Raw genomic sequence first — 19,261 nt, forward strand, 5'->3', positions numbered from 1 at the left:
TTTCACGGTGTTTGAATCCAAGTTGCATCTCCTGACCTATCTTGGTATTCCTTTTCTTAGCATAAAAAGCTCAGAGTGTCATGTTCCTGGATGTCACCGGTGAGTGGGTAGGGTGCCAGCCTTTATTCCTAAAGGATTTTTCTCACCCAACAGAATAAAGGCAGATTTCTTAGGAATTTACAGTCCTTCCTCTCAAGAAGCTTACCGGCCAAGCTGAGGAGAGAGAAATGGATCAGTTCGGGAACTCAGAGCATCACCAGATGAGTTCTTCTTGAACAGAGAACTTTTTCCTCTGGGCTGTTGCATTTCTTGCCATGAAGCCGAAGTAGCAAACCTCATCACCTTAGGATTTGGACTAACCAAAAGCCAGGAAGAAAAACGATGTTGGATTACCTCTGTTCACTCCTGGCCTGGCTCTAAAGAAAGGACCAGAGGTACGGTGGTTCCAGTCTGGTGTCCACCCCTGAGGGAGGGTTGAGAAGCATCAAGAGCAGGGGGGAAGCTGGAGGGCCTTCGTCACATGCTGTGGCAAGCTTGGGAGGAGAGAAAGTCACTTCACGGACTGCTGCCTAGGAATGTGCTGGGGGCTGTTCCTTGGTTTAAAATAATGTTCTCTCACCTTCTGTAGACCATACCTCGTATGGGAAGACAAAAATCAGTATTTCTTGCCCCTCCTGGGGTTCGTGGTCTGGTTGCAAATGATAAACATCACTAGGGTAAAAAGTGGGCATTCAGAGGAGGGAGTTGTAACTTCCTCTGGGTTCAGGGACCTCCTGAGGAGACCGTACTTAGGCTGAACCTCCAGAGATGTGGATGTGGAAGGCATTCCTTAAAAAAAAAAAAAAAAAAAAAAAATCTGTGTACAGAGCCATGGAGTTGGGAAAGCGTGGGGGAAGATGCCCAGGGGGCGTAGAGTGTGATAACAGGGAGTGAGAAGCAAGTTTAGCAGATGGATTGGGTCACAGTGCTTTGAATGCCAGGAGGAGGAATCTGGCATTGGTCCTGTAAGCACTGGGAACATGGGAAATATTTAAACAGGAGGCTAAGGGTTGTAGAGCTAGGTGCCACCAGGTTGATCTGACGGCAGACCGGATGCACCAAAGGCAGCAGTCCGGGGAATGTAGTACACTTGACCCTCTTAACAATACGGGTTTGAACTGTGCAGGTCCGTGGATTCCTGTTTTCTGATATAGTACTGTAAGTTTTTTTCCTTACGGTTTTCTTGACATTTTTTTCTCTAGGCTGCTGTATCGTAAGAACACAGTATATAGTCTCTATGTAGAGAGCATACACGGTATGTGTTCAGTGACTTCCAGTCAACAGTAGGCTATTAATAGTTAAGTTTGGAGGGGGTCAGGTTACATGCAGATTTTTGACCGGAAGGGGGACAGCGCCCCTAATCCCTGTGTTAAGAGGCACCTGGAATTGCAGGGGATGTGGGGCCTGAGCAAAGGCAGTGACAGGAGGGAACAGAAGCGGGTTCAGTAGGTGGCCTGGGGAAAGGAGCCGTCAGAGGGATCCAAGGTATTCCTGAAGCCTGAGGAATGGCGAAGACGAAGGTGAGTTCAGTTTTGGAAACGTGGAATTTCAGGGACTGGAACCTCGCTTAGACTCCCTGGAGCCTTCTCCCCCCCCCCCCCCCCCATCGTGACAAGGTGATGGCTCCAACCAGTAGAATTCCCACTGCCTCAGATCTCATGTTGGTCTCCAGGAGGTGATGGGAATCCAACATTCCCGAATTTTACAAGGATGGGGACATTTCTTTGGGCATATTTTTTTTTCCTTTCACAAGTTTAAAATTTTTAAAAATTCAACTTCATTTTACTAACAGCAGCTCTTTCCAAATTCCCTTCCAAGCTTTTTCCTGTTCATCCATATTCTAAACATAGTTCCGTCATGTTTGTATAATTTAACTTTTGTCATTTAACTACATGAGCATTAGGAAGTTCTCACTGAAATGCTGAAGGCACGTAAGCTCTAACCAAATGAATTTATTAGCACATGCAAAGAGTATAAAGGACAGAAATTCCATTTGTACATAGAAGGGACTGGCAGTCATTTTTCCCCAGCAGTTTTAAATTCACTTATGTTAGATTCTGATCAAAAAGTTAAAGATCAAGAGAAAGATGGAAACTCATCTGTTGGAGTTCCAAGCACGCACCAGAGACCAGTACTGTCCCATCCATTCTCCATCCTGTTCTCACACCACCCTGGGATCAGTATTGTTAGGTTCAGTTGCAGGTGAAGAGACTGCGGCACGCTGTTCACCCATCCCCAATAATGTTAGGTACCTGTTTGAGTGTATGCCTTTTGTATGCCGAGCACTGGTCTGAGGCGCTGGGAATAGTGTATGAGAAGATGGAGGCGGCCCCTCTTCTCATGGAGCAATATCTGTTGCTTATGGACACTGGGATCAGAGGGCTTGTCATGATGGTATCAGTACTGAGTGCCCACTGTGGGCCAGAGAACCACTGCAAGGCACTCTCTTGGCAGCCCTTAGAAAAGGTGAAATGCAGTGCTTGTTCTAGGCTGTACTGTTTCTTCCAGATAACTGGGCCAGAAGACCGCAATAACGCTTGAAGGTAAAGTTGGGTACTGCCTGCACCTCCCTGCCCCCCATGGCCCAAGGGAAGAAAGACCTTGGGAAGCTGAAGAGGAAGGCTTGATTCATTTGCTTACCTGTGTCTACTATGAGCTAGGTGCTTTTATGTACATCAGTACCTGGTCCCTTTTTAAAAGGCAAAAACAAAAGCTGGGAGAGGTGAAGTGATTTTCTTAATGTAACACAACTAGTGACAAAGCTAGATAAAATTTTACAAGGCAGTAGAAAGAGAAATTGAAAAATTAATGACTTGATATAATTACAGGAAGATACTTAAAGTCACAACAGCTAGGATTTGAACCCCTGTTCAAGTCACACACGGTTTCTACAAGACAATCTGTTTTCCTAGAACCGTTTCTAAATTGCTGCAGGACAATGCCACTGACCCACTGCTGTGAATACATTGTAATTGCTCCATCATTTGATCAAGACTCAAAGTCTTGCCTGGGGGTGCCCATTTGTCCAAGACCAGGTCGTCATCCCACATTCTACATGCCAAGGAGTGAAGAGAAGGAGGGTCGCACATTTTAGCTTCTACAGTGGGAAATGCGCATTGATGTCCACAAAAAAATGCACTCAATAGGGAATTTCCCCAAAGTAGGAGGCAGCCAAAGAAATCAAACTCCTCTGTCACCTCTTTGGATGCTCAAAATCCACACATTCCCTTTTCCATACTTTACCTCCTGTTGCCCGTCCCCACCCAAGAAAAGAGTGGAAGACAAAAATGAGGAGAAAAAGGGTGAGGAATAGAAAGCAGTAATAAATGCGGTAGATAATAAACTATCAATAATTCATCACAGGCGAATTCTAGCAAACTTTTTTTTTTTTTTTAAGATTTTATTTATTCATGAGAGAGAGAGAGGCAGAGGGAGAAGCAGGCTCCCAAGGAGCAGAGAGCCCGATGCGGGACTCGATCCCAGGATCCTGGGATCATGACCTGAGCTGAAGGCAGACGCTTAACCATCTGAGCCACCCAGGCGCGCCCCCCCCCTTTTTTTTTTTAAGATTTTATTTGAGAAAGGGAGCCAGAAAGTACACGTGGCAGGGGGGCAGCAGAAGGAGAAGCAGGCTCCCCACTGAGCAGGGAGCCCAATGTGGGGCTTGATCCCAGGACAATGGGATCATGACCTGAGCTGAAGGCAGACACTTTGACTTGAGCAACCTAGGCACCCCGGATCCTACCAAACATTTAAAGAAGAGTTAATACCTATTTTTCTCAACCTGGATATTCCAAAAACCGCAAGAGGAAAGAAAGCTTCCAAATTCATTTTTTCAAGGCCAGTATCACCCTGATACCAAAACCAGATAAACACCAAAAGGAACTACAGACCAGTATCTCATGAATATTGATGCAAAAGTCCTCAACAAAATACTAGCGAACAGAACCCAACAATACATTAAGAAAAAAAATCATACCACCATCGAGTGGGATTTATTCCCAGGATGCAACTGGTTTGATATTTGCAAATCATTTGTGATTGTTTATCAGTAAGAGAAAGGATAAAAACCATACGATGACTTCGATAGATGCAGAAAAAACATCTGACAAAGTACAACATCCATTCACGGTTTTAAAAAACCCTCTGCTTGGGCGCCTGGGTGGCTCAGTCGGTTGAGCGACTGCCTTCGGCTCAGGTAATGATCCCAGGGTCCTGGGATCGAGTCCCACATCGGGCTCCCTGCTCTGCAGGGAGCCTGCTTCTCCCTCTCCCACTCCCCTGCTTGTGTTCCCTCTCTCGTGTCTCTCTCTGTCAAAAAAATAAAATCTTTAAAAAATAAAATAAAATAAAATAAACCCTCTGCAAAGTAGGTCTAGAGGAAACACCTCTACGTAATAAAGGCCTTATATGAAAAACCCACAACCAAAACAAAAAAATACCCCTTGACCAACAACATACTCAAATGTAGAAAAGCAGGGCTTTTTCCCCAAGGTAAGGAACAAGACAAGAATGTCCACTCTCATTACTTTTATTCAACATAGTATTATTGGAAGTCCTAGCCACAGCAATTAGACAACAAAGAAATAAAAGGCATCCAAATTGGTAAGGAAATAGCAAAACTCACTACTTATAGATGACATGATACTATATACAGAAGACCCTAAAGACCACCAAAAAACTTCAAGAACTGATAAATGAATTTAGTAAAGTCACAGGATAAAAAATAGATGTACAGAAATCTGTCACATTCTTAGACACTAATAAGCAACAAAGTGAAATTAAGAAAACAATCCCATTTACAGTTGCACCAAAAACAAAATATCTAGGAATAAACCAAAGAGGCGAAAGACTTGTACTCTGAAAACTATAAAACACTGATGAAAGAAACTGAAGATAATGGCAAAGAAATGGAAAAACCTTCCATGCACATGGGTCAGAAGAACAAATAATGTTAAGGTGCCTACTATACCTGAGGCAATCTATAGATTTAATGCAATTCCTTTCAGAATAACCAACAGCATTTTTCACAGAACTAGACCAAACCATCTTAAAATTTGTATGGAACCACAAAAGACCTTAATAGTCAAAGCAATCTTGAAAATGAAAAACAAAACTGGAGGTATCACAATTCCAGATTTCGAGTTATATAACAAAGCAGTAGTGAGTAAAACAGTATGGTGCTGGCCTAAAAAGAAACCCATTGATCACTGAAAATGAATGGAAAGCCCAGAAAGAAACCCACAATTGTATGGTCAATTAATTTTCAACAAAAGAGAAATTATTACAATGGGAAAAAGACAGTCTTTTCAACAAATGATGTTGGGAGAACTGGACAGCCACATGTAAAAGAGTGAAACTGAACCACTATTTCACTGTACACGAAAATACACTCAAAATGGATTAAAGACCTAAATGTGAGACCTGAAACCATAAAAATTCTAAAAGAGAGCACAGGCAGTAATTTCTCTGACATCAGCCATATTTTCTAGATGTCTCCTGAGGCAAGCAAAATAAACTACTGGGACTACATAGAAAATAAAAAGTTTCTGTACAGCGAAGGAAATGATCAACAAAAGGCAACCTACTGAATTCAAGAAGATATTTGCAGATGACATAAAGGGTTAGTATTCAAATATATAAGAACTGCTCCAACTCAGTACCCCCCAAACCCCAAATAATCCAATTTAAAAGTGGGTAGAAGACATGAAAAGATGCTCATCATCAGGGAAATGCAAATCAAAACTACATGAGATATCATCTTGCACCTGTCAGAAGAGCTAAAATCAAAAACACAAGAAACAAGTGTTGGCGAGGATATGGAGAAAAAGGAACCCTTGTGCACTGTTGATGGGGATGCAAACTGATGCGGCCTCTCTGGAAAACAGTATGGAGGTTCCTCAAAAAAATAAAAATAGACCTACCCTATGATCCAGTAATTGCACTACTGGATATTTATCTAAAAAATACAAAAACACTTAATTCAAAGGGATACATGCACCCCTATGTTTATTGCAGCATTATTTACAATAGCCAAATTATGGCAGCAGCCCAAATATCCATCTATAGATGAATGGATAAAGATGTGGTGTGTGTATACACACACATGCGTGCGCGTGCGCACAGGAATATTATTCAGCCATAAAAGAGTGAAATCTTGCCATTTGCAACAACATGGATAGAGCTAGAGAGTATAATGCTAAGCAAAATAAATCAGAGAAATATATGATCTCACTCATAGGTGGAATTTAAGAAACAAAGGAAAAAAACAAAGATAAATGAAGAAACAGAGTCTTAACTATAAAGAACTGATGTTTACCAGAGGGGTTAGAATGGGGGAAATACTGGAAGGGATTAAAGAGTACACTTATCATGATGAAAAATAAAATGATTTTTAAAAAAACAACCTCCCCACAATGAAAAAATAATCACTTCAAATATCAGTGATTAAATAAAAAACATGGACTGTTCCAGTGTATTAAAAAACAAGACCCAACTATATTGTTGTACACAAGAAACCCATTTTAAATATAGAGAAACATTAAAAGGATAAGCGTACCTGGGTGGCTCAGTTAGTTAAACAGCTGATTCTTGATTTCAGCTCAGGTCATGGTCTTGGGGTCCTGAGATCAAAACCTTCATTGGACTCTGTGCTTGGTGGGGAGTCTCCTTCTCTTTCTCTCCCTTTGCCCCTCCCCCTGCTCACGTGCTTGCTCTCTCCCTAAAATAAACCTTAAAAAAAAAAAAGTAAGAATAGAGAAAGATACGTCACAGTAACATAAATCAAAAGAAAGCTTGAGTAGCTATATTAATTTCAGACAAAGCAGACTTCAGAGCAAGGAAAATTATCAGGTAAAGAGGGACATTACATAATGACAAAGAGGTCACTTCTCTGAGAAGATGTAAAAGTATCAAAATACATGGGGTAAAAACTCCTAGAACTGCAAGGAGAAAAAGACAAATCCACCATCACAGTTGAAGACTTCAACATCCCTCTCAGTAGGTGACAGATCAGCAGGCAGCAAATCAGTAGGGACACAGTTGAACTGAACAGTGTCATCAATGAACTAAATCTAATTGACATTTATAAAATATTTCATCTAACAATAGAATACACATTCTTCTCAAGCCTACATGGAACATTCACCAAAATAGATCACACTCTGGGCCATAAAACAAACCTTAAACAAATTTAAAAGAAGGAAATCATGTTAAGTATGCTCCCAGACCACAATGAAACTAAACTAGAAATCAACAACAGAAAGATAGCTGGAAAATCCCACCAAATACTTGGAGATTAAACAACACGCTTCTAAATAACATGAGTCAAAGAAGTCTCGAGAAATATTTTGAAGTAAATGAAAATGCAATTTAAAATTTATAAGATGCACCAAAAGCAGTCCTTATAGGAACATTTATAGCATTAAATGCACCTATTAGAAAAGAAAGGGGTGCCTAGCTGGCTCAGTTGGTGGAGTGTACAACTCTTGATGTCAGTGTTATAGGTTCAAGACCCACATTGGGCGTGAACCTACTGGAAAAAAGAAAAAAATCTAAAATCAGTAATCTAAGCTTCTGCCTTAGGAAACTAGAAAAAGAGCAAAGTAATCCAAAGTAAGCAGAAGACAAGAAATAATGAAAATTAGAGCAGAAATCAATGAATTTGAAAACGGGAAATCAGTAGGGAAAAAAATCAGTGAAATCAAAGAATGATTTTTTTTTAAAGATTTTATTTATTGGACAGAGAGAGTGCAAGCACAAGCAGGGGGAGTGGGAGAGGGAGAAGCAGGCTCCCTACTGAGTGGGGAGCCCAACGCGGGGCTCGATCCCAGGACCCTAGGATCATGACCTGAGCCAAAGGCAGATGCTTAATTGACTGAGCCACCCAGGCACCCCAGAATGACTTTTTTAAATTAACAAACTTCTAGCCAGGCTAACCAATTAAAAAAGACACAAATTATTAATATCAGAAATGAAAGAGGCCATCACTACTAATCCTGTGGATATTAAAAGGATAATAAAAGAATATTATGAACTCTCTCCCCACAAATCTGATAATCTAGAAAAACACAATCTACCAAAACTGACATAGAAATAATCTGAATAGACCTATATCTATTTAAGAAATTGAATCAATAATTAATAACCTTCCAAAGCAGAGAGCACCAGGCCCAGATGGTTCACTGGGGGATTCTATCAAACATTTAAGAAAGAAATAATACCAATTCTTAATCTCTTCTAGAAAATAGATGCTGAGGAAATGCTTCCTAACTCATTTTATGAGGCCAGCATTATCTCAATACCAAAACCAGACAAAAACATTACAAGAAAGGAAAACTACAGACCAATATTCATGAAAATAGACACAAAAATCCTCAACAAAATAGTAGCAAATAGAATCCAATGTTGTATTAGAAGAATGATATACCACAACCAGCTATTCCATGTATGCAAGACTAATTCAAAATTCAATTAAAATAATTCATCACATGACAGGCTACAGAAGAAAAATGACATGAGCATACCAATAGGTGCAGAAAAAGCACTTAAGAAATCTAATATTCATGACAAAAAACTCACAGCAAACTAGGAATAGAAGAGAACCTCCTCAACTTGATAAATCTACAAAAGACCTCCAGTTGACATCATGCATAATGGTGAGAAGCTAGATGCTTTCCCCCTAGGATCAGCAATAAGGCAAGGATACCCCCTCTCATCACTCCTAGTTAACATCATACTGAAAGTCCTAAGGAATGCATTAAGACAAGAAAAGGAAATAAAAGATACAGATGAGAAGGAAGAAATAAAACTGTCTCTTTTTTTCCACAAAAGATATGATCATCTTTGTAGAAAATCCTAAAGAATTGACAGAAAAACTCCTGCTACTAAAGCAAGTTGTTTTCAGGGTACAAGATTAATATACAAAAGTCAATTGCAGGGGTGCCCAAGTGGCTAGTTGGTTAAGTGTCTGCCTTTGGCTCAGGTCATGATCTCAGGGTCCTGGGATTGAGCCCCACATCAGGCTCCCTGATCACCAGGGAATCTGCTTCTCCCGCTTCCTCTGTCCCTCATCCTGCTCATGCACTCTCTCTCTCAAAATCTTTTTTTAAAAAATCAAATAAACAGGGGCACCTCGGTGGCTCAGTCATTAAGCGTCTGCCTTCGGCTCAGGTCATGATCCCGGGGTCCTGGGATGGAACCCCGCATCGGGGTACCTGCTCGTCGGGAAGCCCGCTTCTGCCTCTCTCACTCCCCCTGGTTGTGTTCCCTCTCTCCATGTCTCCATCAAATAAATAAATAAAATCTTTTTTTAAAAAAGTTAAAAAAAACAAAAACAACAAAAAGTAAATTGCAGGGGTGCCTAGGTGGCAAAGTCATTTAAAGCAACCAACTCTTGGTTTCACTCAGGCCCTGATCTTGGGGTTGTGAGATCCAGCCCTGTGATGGGCTCCACCCTCAGCAGAATCTACTTAGGACTCTCCCTCCCCCTCTGCCTCTCCCCACCCCGTCTCAAATAAATAAATACATCTTTTTAAAAAAAAAATGTCAATTGCAATGAACAATTTGAAATAAAAAATAATGCCATTTACATTAGCACACACACACCCCCAAAATGGAATACTTATGTATAAATAGAATATGTACAAGATCTCTGGTGGAAGAAATCAAAGATCTAAATAAATGGAGAGATATTCCATGTTCATGGATAGAAAGACTCAATATTGTAAAAATGTCAGCTCTTTTCAAGTGAGCCAGATTCAGTGCAAACCCAATCAAAATCCCAGCAAGTTATTTTGTGGATATCAACAAACTGATTATATGGAAGGCGGAAGTGGGTGGTGGGGGAAGCAAGAAAGGCCAACACAGTATTGAGGGAGAAGAACAAAGACAGAGGACTGAACCTAATTTCAAGTCTGACTATAAGCTTCCGTAATCACTACAGAGTTGTACTGGCTAAAAAACACAAAACAAAAACAAACAAACAAAAAACAGATAAAATTGATCAATGGAAAAGAATAGAGAGCCTAGAAACAGACCCACACAAATAGAGTCAACTGATATTTGGCGAAGGAGCAAAGGCAATTCAATACAGAAAGGACAGCCTTTTCAACAGATGGTGTTGGAACAAATGGGCATCTACATGGACAAAAATGGAATCTAGACATAGATCTTTACACCTTTCACAAAAAAAACTAGCTCAAAATAGATTACAGACCTAAACATAAAACACAAAGCTGCTACAAGCTAGGAGAAAATCTAGGTGACCTTGCATTTGGCAATGACTTTTGTTTTATTCTTATTTAAGTAATCTCTATACCCAACATGGGGCTCAAACTCACCACCCCAAGATCAAGAGGTGCATGCTCTTCTGACTGAGCCAGCCAGGTGCCCCTTGGCAATGACTTTTTAGATAGGACACTAATTGCACAATCCATGAAAAAAATTGGCAAGCTGGACTTTATTAAAATTAAAAACTTCTGCTCTGTGAAAGGCACTGCTGAAAGAGTGAAAAGACAAGTGACAAACTGGAATTAAATATTTGCAAAATACACACAGATCCGACCCAGGACTTGTATCCAAAACACACAACTCTTAAAACAGTAAGAAAGCAAACACCCAATTAAAAAATTAGCAAAAGATCTGAACAGATACCTCACCAAAGAAGACCTACAGATGGCAAAGAAGCAAATGAAAGGATGCTCCACCTCTTATGTCACCAGGGGAATGCAAAGTAAAACAGTAATGAGATACCACTACACGCCTATTAGAATGGCCATGATCCAAAACGCTGACAACACCAAATACTGGTGTGGAACAACAGGAACTCATTGCTGGAAGGAATGCAAAATGGTACAGCCACTCGGGCAGTTTCTCACAAAGCTAAATGTACCCTTACCAGCCAGCAGTCATGCTCCTTGGTATTTACCCAAATGAGTTGAAAACGTATGTCCCCAGAAAAACCTGCACATGAATGTTTATAGCAGCTTTGTTCATAACTGTCAAAACTAGAAGCAATCAGGGGTGGCTGGCTGGCTCAGTCGGTAGAGTGTGCAACGCTTGATCTCAGGGTTGTGAGTTCAAGCCTCATGTTGGGTGTGGAGCCTACTTAAAAAAAAAAAAAAAAAAAAAAAAACCTGGAAGCAATCAAGATATCCTTCCATAGGTGAAAGAACAGATAAATTGTGGTGCAACCATATAATAGAATGTTAGTGATAAGAAGTGAGCTCTCGGGGCGCCTGGGTGGCTCAGTTGGTTGAGCAACTGCCTTCGGCTCGGGTCATGGTCCTGGAGTCCCGGGATCGAGTCCCGCGTCAGACTCCCTGCTCAGCAGGGAGTCTGCTTCTTCCTCTGATCCTCCCCCCCCTCATGCTCTCTGCCTCATTCTCTCTCAAATAAATAAAATCTTTAAAAAAAAAAAAAAAAGAAATGACTTCTCAAGCCACTACAGGACAGGGAGCAGCCTCAAATGTTATCACTAAGTCAAAGAAGCTGATTGAAAGTCCACATGCGGTGAGATCCCAACTCTAGGACATTCTGGAAAAGGCAAAACTGTGGAGACAATGAAAAGATCAGTGGTTGCCAGGGGTTTGGGAAAAGGGAGGGAGGGACTCCGTGGGGCATACGGGGATTTTTAGGGCAGTGAAACTATCATGTAGGAGACTGCGCTGGTGCATATATGACAGCATGCATTTGTCAAAGCCCGTCGGCCGCACAACACAGCAAACCCTCCTACGGAGCACAGGCGTCAGTAAACAGTACTGCGTCAGGACCAGGTCCGCAGCCAGAACACACGCACATGTGGCCTTTTAGTTGGCCCTTCATATTCCCCAGCCTATGGACTAAAGTAAGGTCAGCGAAAACCTGTGTCTAACTCCAGCCTACTGCCTATGTTCATATGGCCCATGAGCTAAGAATAAACCCTACATTTTCAAGTGGTTGAAAAAACAAAACATTTCATGATACATGGAAGTTATACAAATATAAGCTGCACTGCCCACCCTCAGTGCCCAGCGGTGTTCATTTGTGAAACACTGAGTAGCTCTCAAATTCTAAAATATTTACTGAGTGGCTCGTTTTGGTGTGTGTGGGGGGGAGGCAGAATATTTATACTTTTGTGTGTCTCCTTACAGAAAGTTTTCTGACTCCCATACAAAATGGTAAATTTAACCAAAGCCTACGTATGATAGTGAGGAAAAAGGGAAAGAAAACTATTAAAAATATATAAATGGAGGGGTACCTGGGTGGCCCAGTCAGTTAGGCGGCCAGCTCTTGATTTCAGCTCAGGTCATGATCTCAGGGTCCTGGGATCGAGTCATGTGTTGGACTCCCTGCTTAGCAGGGAGTCTGCTCGAGGGTTCTCTCTCCCTCTGCCCCTCCCCCTTCAAATAAATATTTGTCTGTCTGAGCACAGAGTAGGTGAGTTAAGAAGGTGATGATGATGATGGTGGTAAAGATGACATTACGTATTTTTAATAATTTATAGATTTTATAATAAAATAAAATTTAAGAATTTATAATTCTGGATACTGTTCAAGATGTTTCACCTTTTGTATGTGTTAAGGAAATTCTAGCTACTCTAACAGATAAACCCTGAAATCTCAGAGCTGAACATAATGTTAAGATTACTTCTCATTCATATGAAGTTCAGTTAGCGATGGGAATGGTGGCGGGGGATGTCACTGCTCCACACAATCATGAAGAGACTGGGGCTGACCAAGGCTCTGCCATCTTCAACATGTGATTTCCAAGGGTGTGCTGGGCCTTGGCATCTATCCAGCAGGTGGGAGGTAGGCAGTTGGGAGGATTATGCCAGAGGTCTTATGGACCAGCCATATTGCCCAAAGCTTAGTCAGACGACCCCCATCCAGGTGCAAAAGGAGAAGGGCTGGGAAGTGTATGTGTATGTATATATGTATATGTGTGTATGTATATATATATATATATATATATATGAATGGATATATGTGGATATGTGCTGTATCTAAAAAGTAAATACAGGTATGGTCCTATTTTATTGTAACCAGTCAGAAGACCTTGGCTGACCTTATTCTTCCCTCCTTCATGGGTGAATTTTAATGACATAAATAATACCTCCGTGAAGCCGATGCTTTAAAAGAAGGCTTTGCAGGCCACCTATCATCAAGCTACAGGACAATCATGTCCCTAGTGTAACTGAACTCAAGTTCATTTGCCCAATACACAGCAAAGCTAATCACGGGGACATCGAGTGTGCAGCAAGAAAAGGGTTTATTCAAGAGGTAGCCCAACAAGGAGACAGGAGGCAAGGCTCAAATTCGCCTTCCTGGAGCAGAAGAGTGAGGGGTACTTAAGGCCAACAGAAAAGGCCTGGGTAAAAAGTTGCAGCTGCACTTCTTAGTCCTGTTGGTCACCGGTTTCAATCTCCACTGCCTTTTGATCATTCCTCACTCATGAGGGAATTGGGACAACGACCACTCTAGTTCCTTCCTGCTGAAATGGGGTTAGATCGGGGTTGACAAATGGAAACTTTATGTATTTAGAATGATTCTTTGATTTCTTGGAACCAGCTCTCGAAAATAGAGTTTCAGGTCCTTCAGTGGCTCGACAGTCCAAGCAGGATTCCTTTTGATGTTCTCCTGGACAGGGTGCTAGGGACCTGAGGATTCTTGTGGTACCAGCTCAATGTGGTGCTGAATCCACCACTGAATTCTCTTCCGTTTCACTGGAGAATGGCTGGTCAACAGCACCTCATAAGAGGTCCTGTTCATGAGGTCAGAGTTGGTCCTCCAGGTGCCTGCTCTTATGGTCTTTGGGACACCACGTCTCCAGCATTCAGACAAGTGTTAAGGACACATCTGTGGCGTTCATCAACCTGCCAGAAGCAAACATAGAGTATTTCCCAAAGACTGAGAGTATCCAGTTCCCTAACATGAGCCCCATTGGAATGCCTAAGTCATGAAAAGAGTATAGAATATATATAGAGAGAGAATATTTTATATATATACATATATATATATAATGGTTCGGGGGGCTGAAACCATGCCTACTTCTAGAGGCCACTCTTACCCAAAGCAGGGCAACCAGCAAAGCAAACCGACTTTCCCAAGTTGGTTTCATGGCAAAATTTTTGCCAGAGTTCTTTTAAGTAGCTGTTTCATTTATCCAGGAAGCATGTAATTTCCAGTGAATGCCCAAGGCACTGCACACTTACTATGACTTTAAGCACAAACACCACTCCCTTGTCACTCTGAATTGTTAGCGGCAATCCAAATGTAGGAATTATTTTAAAGTGTTTTGACAACTTCTGACGCCTTCTTGGAATGCATGGAAAAGCTTCAACCCAACTTATACAGGAATCTACAGCAACTAGCAAATATCAAAAATGACCAGTTGGTTTTGGCACCATGGTAAAATCTACCCACCAGTTTTCCCAAGGGGCTCATTGGTACCATAAAGTCAACCCTAATTCCTTTTTTTAAATTTATTTATTTGACAGAGAGAGAGTGAGAGCACAAGCCGGGAGACAGAGGGAGAAGGAGAAGCAGGTACCCCGCCGAACAGGGAGCCCGACATGGGACTCGATCCCAGGACCCTAGGATCATGACCTGAGCTGAAGGCAGCCGCTTAACCGACTGAGCCACTCAGGCGCCCCAAGTCAACCTTAGTTCCTAAAAACTGTCTGGTCGTATCTGAGTCTGTGCTTGTCTCTCAAATACGACATTCCAGTGGCTTGGTTGTATGATGTTTCCAATTGTGTCTTTTTCTTATTATTATAGTTCTGCTTTAATACAGTAAGATTTTAAAATACACAGATATTGGGGGAAGAAGCAAAGCAGTAGGAAGTACTGAGAGCACAATTTTGCTTTAATTTGGGTCTTCAGTTTCTAATTGTAACAGCAATCACACTTCTCAACAATGTCCACCAGTTCTGCAAACACATCTGATGGTAACATTAGAGCAATACCATTACACTGGTCTTGTCAAATACCCACTCCATAAATTCACTCTTTCATCCGGGTTTTTCATAAGAAAAGAGGCATATCTGTAATTCACAGAGTCAGTTCTGAAGACTTAGATATGAAGTATTCCTGTCAACTTGCTTCTTGAACTGAATTTAAAAAAAAAAAAAAAACAGTATAGGGGCGCCTGGGTGGCTCAGTTGGTTGAGTGTCTGCCTTTGGTTCAGGTCATGATCCCAAGGTCCTGGGATCAAGTCCCATGTCGGGCTCCTTGCTCAGCGGGAAGCCTGCTTCTCCCTCTGCCTGCCGCCCCCCCACTGTGCTTGTGTTCCCTCTCTCTCTGACAGACCATCTTGGCCCCAGTCCTGGTTGTCTGATGGCAGATTTCTCTTGAGAGGCCTAAAGTTGTAATAAAAAACATTGTTTTCATCTACTGCTTGGTATTCCTGTTCAGTTTCAGTTAAGAAGCCACTTCCAGATCCTGATCCGAAGCCAGAGCCAGAGCCAGATCCAAAATAGTCCTCAGAAAGAGGGAAAACATCATTCAAGTTCTGGGATCTTGTCATTGAAGCAGGGTCAGTCCTTGGAGGAAGGATTCTGTTGGATTCACCGAGAAGTAGGTTGAATGTTGGCCCCTTCTCATCCATGCGGTTTGCAGAATTACCGTCAGGACTGCAGCAAACCCACTGGTACCTGGCTCTCCGCACAGGACAACCGTGAACTGAAGAATCCAAAAGCAGGACAGCAAGAGCCAGGAGCAGCCGCAGTTCACTTCAGTTCACGATTAGGAAATGTAGCAGCATGCACTCTGTTCCTTGTAGAAAAAGTTCAAAAACCTCAAACCCTGCCCAGAATACATGTCAATTTCCTCTCCCCACTCCTGTCCTTGTCTGTGTCCCGGCCCCCAACATAAGAATACTCACTGAGAGTTTCTGAATCTTGGAGGGATGGAGTAGGGATGAAAGATAAATGCTTTATATGTGTTTACAAAGGAATATTTTACCAAATTTCTGAAAGTCATAGATAGCTTAGAAAAAATGTTCTTAAATCTGGAAGAACAAACATCAGAGAACCAGAAATGTTTCAAACAAGAATCACTAAAATAATATATAATCAACACCTTTCCTATTACTACTTTGGGATATCGTCTTCCAGAAGTTTGGGGGCTGTGTTTTCCATATTCTTTAATAATCCCAGGAGGTCCCAGGTAGTCCTTCAGCAAAATTTACCAGTTTGAAGGTGGTAAACCTTTGGGCCTTTTTGCAAGAAGTAACCTTGGTCATTTAATGATCCAAGAAAATTTTCAAAATCAGCATCCTGAAATGTTTATTGCTCTTTGGCAATCTGGAAGCTAATGAAATTGAAATCCTCAGCATCTTTTTTGGTTGCTTCCTCTCTCCCTTCTGACCTTGCTTGGGCCTCTGTTAGATAAATAAGAGATCCCAGCTGCCTGGTGGGCCATTTAACCATTGGCTCTGTTTCCAGAGCTCCAGGTAAAAATCTTGAGGAATTTGAGCAGCTTCCGTGGATGGCCTTGGATGGACATACTGCCGAGCATAACCCGTGTACTTTCTCAATTGCGGGTGAGGATTGGATCTTGGGTTTCACCAGGAACCACCTTTAATCTTTCTCATGATGTTTTATCAGAAACCACTTCAAGTACAGAAGTATTTGAATCTTGAGGATTCATATGAGCTGCCATGGTTCTCTGCTTTCCAGCTCTTAATGCAATCACATGTGCAGACAATAAAGTGGTCGTGCTTCTCATTTGGAGTGTACCAGGCTAAAGACCAAGTCAAATCTGGACAACAAGGTGCTCTCCCTTTTTAAATTCTCAGAAGCGGGGCGCCTGGGTGGCTCAGTCGTTGGGCGCCTGCCTTCGGCTCAGGTCATGGTTCCGGGATCCTGGGATCGAGCCCCACATCGGGCTCTCTGCTCGGCGGGAGGCCTGCTTCTCCCTCTCCCACTCCCCCTGCTTGTGTTCCCTCTTTCACTGTGTCTCTGTCAAATAAATAAAAATTTAAAAAAAAAATTCTCAGAAGCTGTTTGTCTTTAATTTTTGAGCAAACGCTGTACCCAATGTGGGGCTCGAACTCATGACCCCAAGATCAAGAGTTCCATGCTCGGGGCGCCTGGGTGGCTCAGTCATTAAGCGTCTGCCTTCGGCTCAGGTCATGGTCCCAGGGTCCTGGGATCGAGCCCCGCATCAGGTTCCCTGCTCCGCAGGAAGCCTGCTTCTCCCTCTCCCACTCCCCCTGCTTGTGTTCCCGCTCTTGCTATCTTTCTCTGTCAAATAAATACATAAAATCTTAAAAAAAAAAAAAAAAAAAGAGTTGCATGCTCTACCGACTAAGCCCGCCAGGCGCCCCAAAACCGCTGGTCTTTATTGTCGTGTCCTCCAACTGGCCTTAGAGCAGCAATCCTGGACATTCTCGCAGGGAGGCTGCACAACCACAGCAGCCTCAAGGCTTTGCTGCTGCATTACTTATAACAAGGCTTCGTGTTCATTATCCATCTTCTCAAACTCATCTATTCCACAAATACTCTGATCACCAAGTAGAAGGGCATCAGCTTCCAAAGCAAAATCTCCAGAAGAACTAGCTTTTGAAGAGTTACCATCGGGCACCTGGGTGGCTCAGTTGGTTAAGCGTCTGCCTTCGGCTCAGGTCATGATCCCAGCGTCCTGGGATCGAGTCCTGCATCGGGCTCCCTGCTCCTTGGGAGTCTGCTTCTCCCTCTGCCTCTCTCTATCTCTCTCTGTCTCTCATGAATAAATAAATAAAATCTAAAAAAAAAAAAAAGTTACCATCAAGCCAGAGGTGTGTTCTCACCACAAACACATGCGTCATGGAGCAATGCTGCATGCTGCCTGTAGGGATCGGACTCTTTCCCAAGCCTGCATCTCTAACTACAAGGACACAGGGATCTCCTCCAATCGGAATTCTGTTTTTGTCATCTGCCTATTTTTGGCTTCCCCCAGAGTGCCACTGCTGGACCTGCTTTAACAAGTTCATGAGCAGGGGCGCCTGGCAGGCTCAGTCAGAAGAGCGTGTGACTCTTGACCTTGGGGTTGTGAGTTCAAGCCCCACGCTAGGTGCAGAGATTATTTAAATGAATAAAACTTAAAAAAAAAAGGTTCATGAGCAAAAATGATAGGGCAAAGCAGGTTGACAAAGAGTTTAAACAGGTTTTCAGCCTCAATCTCGGAGGGCATAAAGGTCTTAAATAAGAACCCCATCAACACTCCAAGCTTATACCCATCTTCGGAAGCCTTTGTTTTCTGTCTTTTGCTCTTACTAACAAAACCTTCTCCAATGTACAAAAGGAACATGCATTTGTCATTATTTCGAGAACCTTCTTTGGCATTTGAGACTTTGACAGCTCATCTTCCTCAATTCATCCTGTCCCATGTTATCAAATCCTATTCTCTTTGAATGCAGTCTTCCCATTAGTTCCAGAAATTATCAGAGCCCCGTATTTGTCAAAGTCCTCTCCATGAATCTTCTTAAAACTGAGACACATTTGCGAGAGTGTCAGAGTAAAACAACAACTGCAAATGACCAAAAACTCAAACCCGGCTGTGGTTAAAGATCTGGTTAGAGTTCATTACAATGCAATCAACAAGGAAATGTGGTTATTTTTGTGATACATAACACTTTAATAATTAGAATTACAAGTGATGACATTATACCAGGACATATCAAAACCTTAGGAATTCTGGAACAGTTACAGCATCCACCCACGTAATATACTCTCTGAAGGTTTATCATCACTTATTTCAATGCTTCCCATGGAATTGGACACAACAACTAAGCCCAATTAGTAACAAAACTCAACACTTCATTTACAGGTTGAATTTGGGGAAGTTTATCAGAAATATCAGAACAGATCATTACAAAGCTTAATACTTAATGATCTATTTTGCTAAAGTGGCAATAAGAGATTCTAAAGGCAAATACAGAGGGTTATATGGTTGTTAGCAAAACTTCGCTTTTTTAATATTGAGAAGATTCAACTTTAAGTACAAAGACCTAATTAGGGCAAAACATGGAAACTTTGTTTTTCTAGGAAGATTACATTAAAGAAAAACCTTTGTTTACAATTTCTTATTAAGAGTGGACCAATAACTAAGAAAACCAAACTTTTTTTTAAAGATTTTTTTAAAGTAATCTCTACACCCAATGCATGGGGCTTGAACTCACAACCCCAAGATCAAGAGTCTCATGCTCCACCAACTGAACAAGCGAAGCACCCCCAAATATCATTTTAACAGAGAAAACCCA

At 41.9% G+C, this 19,261-nt stretch overlaps 1 protein-coding gene and 1 pseudogene across 1 annotated transcript; both read right to left on the reverse strand.

Annotated features, from left to right (window-relative positions):
• Positions 1-6,904: 6,904 nt before the first annotated feature.
• LOC118019621 (serglycin-like) lies at positions 6,905-15,738 on the reverse strand. Its single transcript, XM_035019003.1, has 2 exons — positions 15,261-15,738; positions 6,905-6,980 (listed from the first exon to the last, which is right to left on the reverse strand). The coding sequence occupies exons 1-2, from the start codon at positions 15,623-15,625 to the stop codon at positions 6,905-6,907; spliced, it is 441 nt and encodes a 146-aa protein (XP_034874894.1). The 5' UTR covers positions 15,626-15,738.
• Positions 15,739-16,225: 487 nt separating this feature from the next.
• On the reverse strand, positions 16,226-17,827 carry LOC118019623 (annotated as a pseudogene).
• Positions 17,828-19,261: the final 1,434 nt, after the last annotated feature.

Source organism: Mirounga leonina, unplaced genomic scaffold (genome assembly GCF_011800145.1).
Source record: "Mirounga leonina isolate KUSES-001 unplaced genomic scaffold, KU_Mleo_1.0 Mir_173, whole genome shotgun sequence".
Classification (NCBI taxonomy): Eukaryota; Metazoa; Chordata; class Mammalia; order Carnivora; family Phocidae; genus Mirounga; species Mirounga leonina.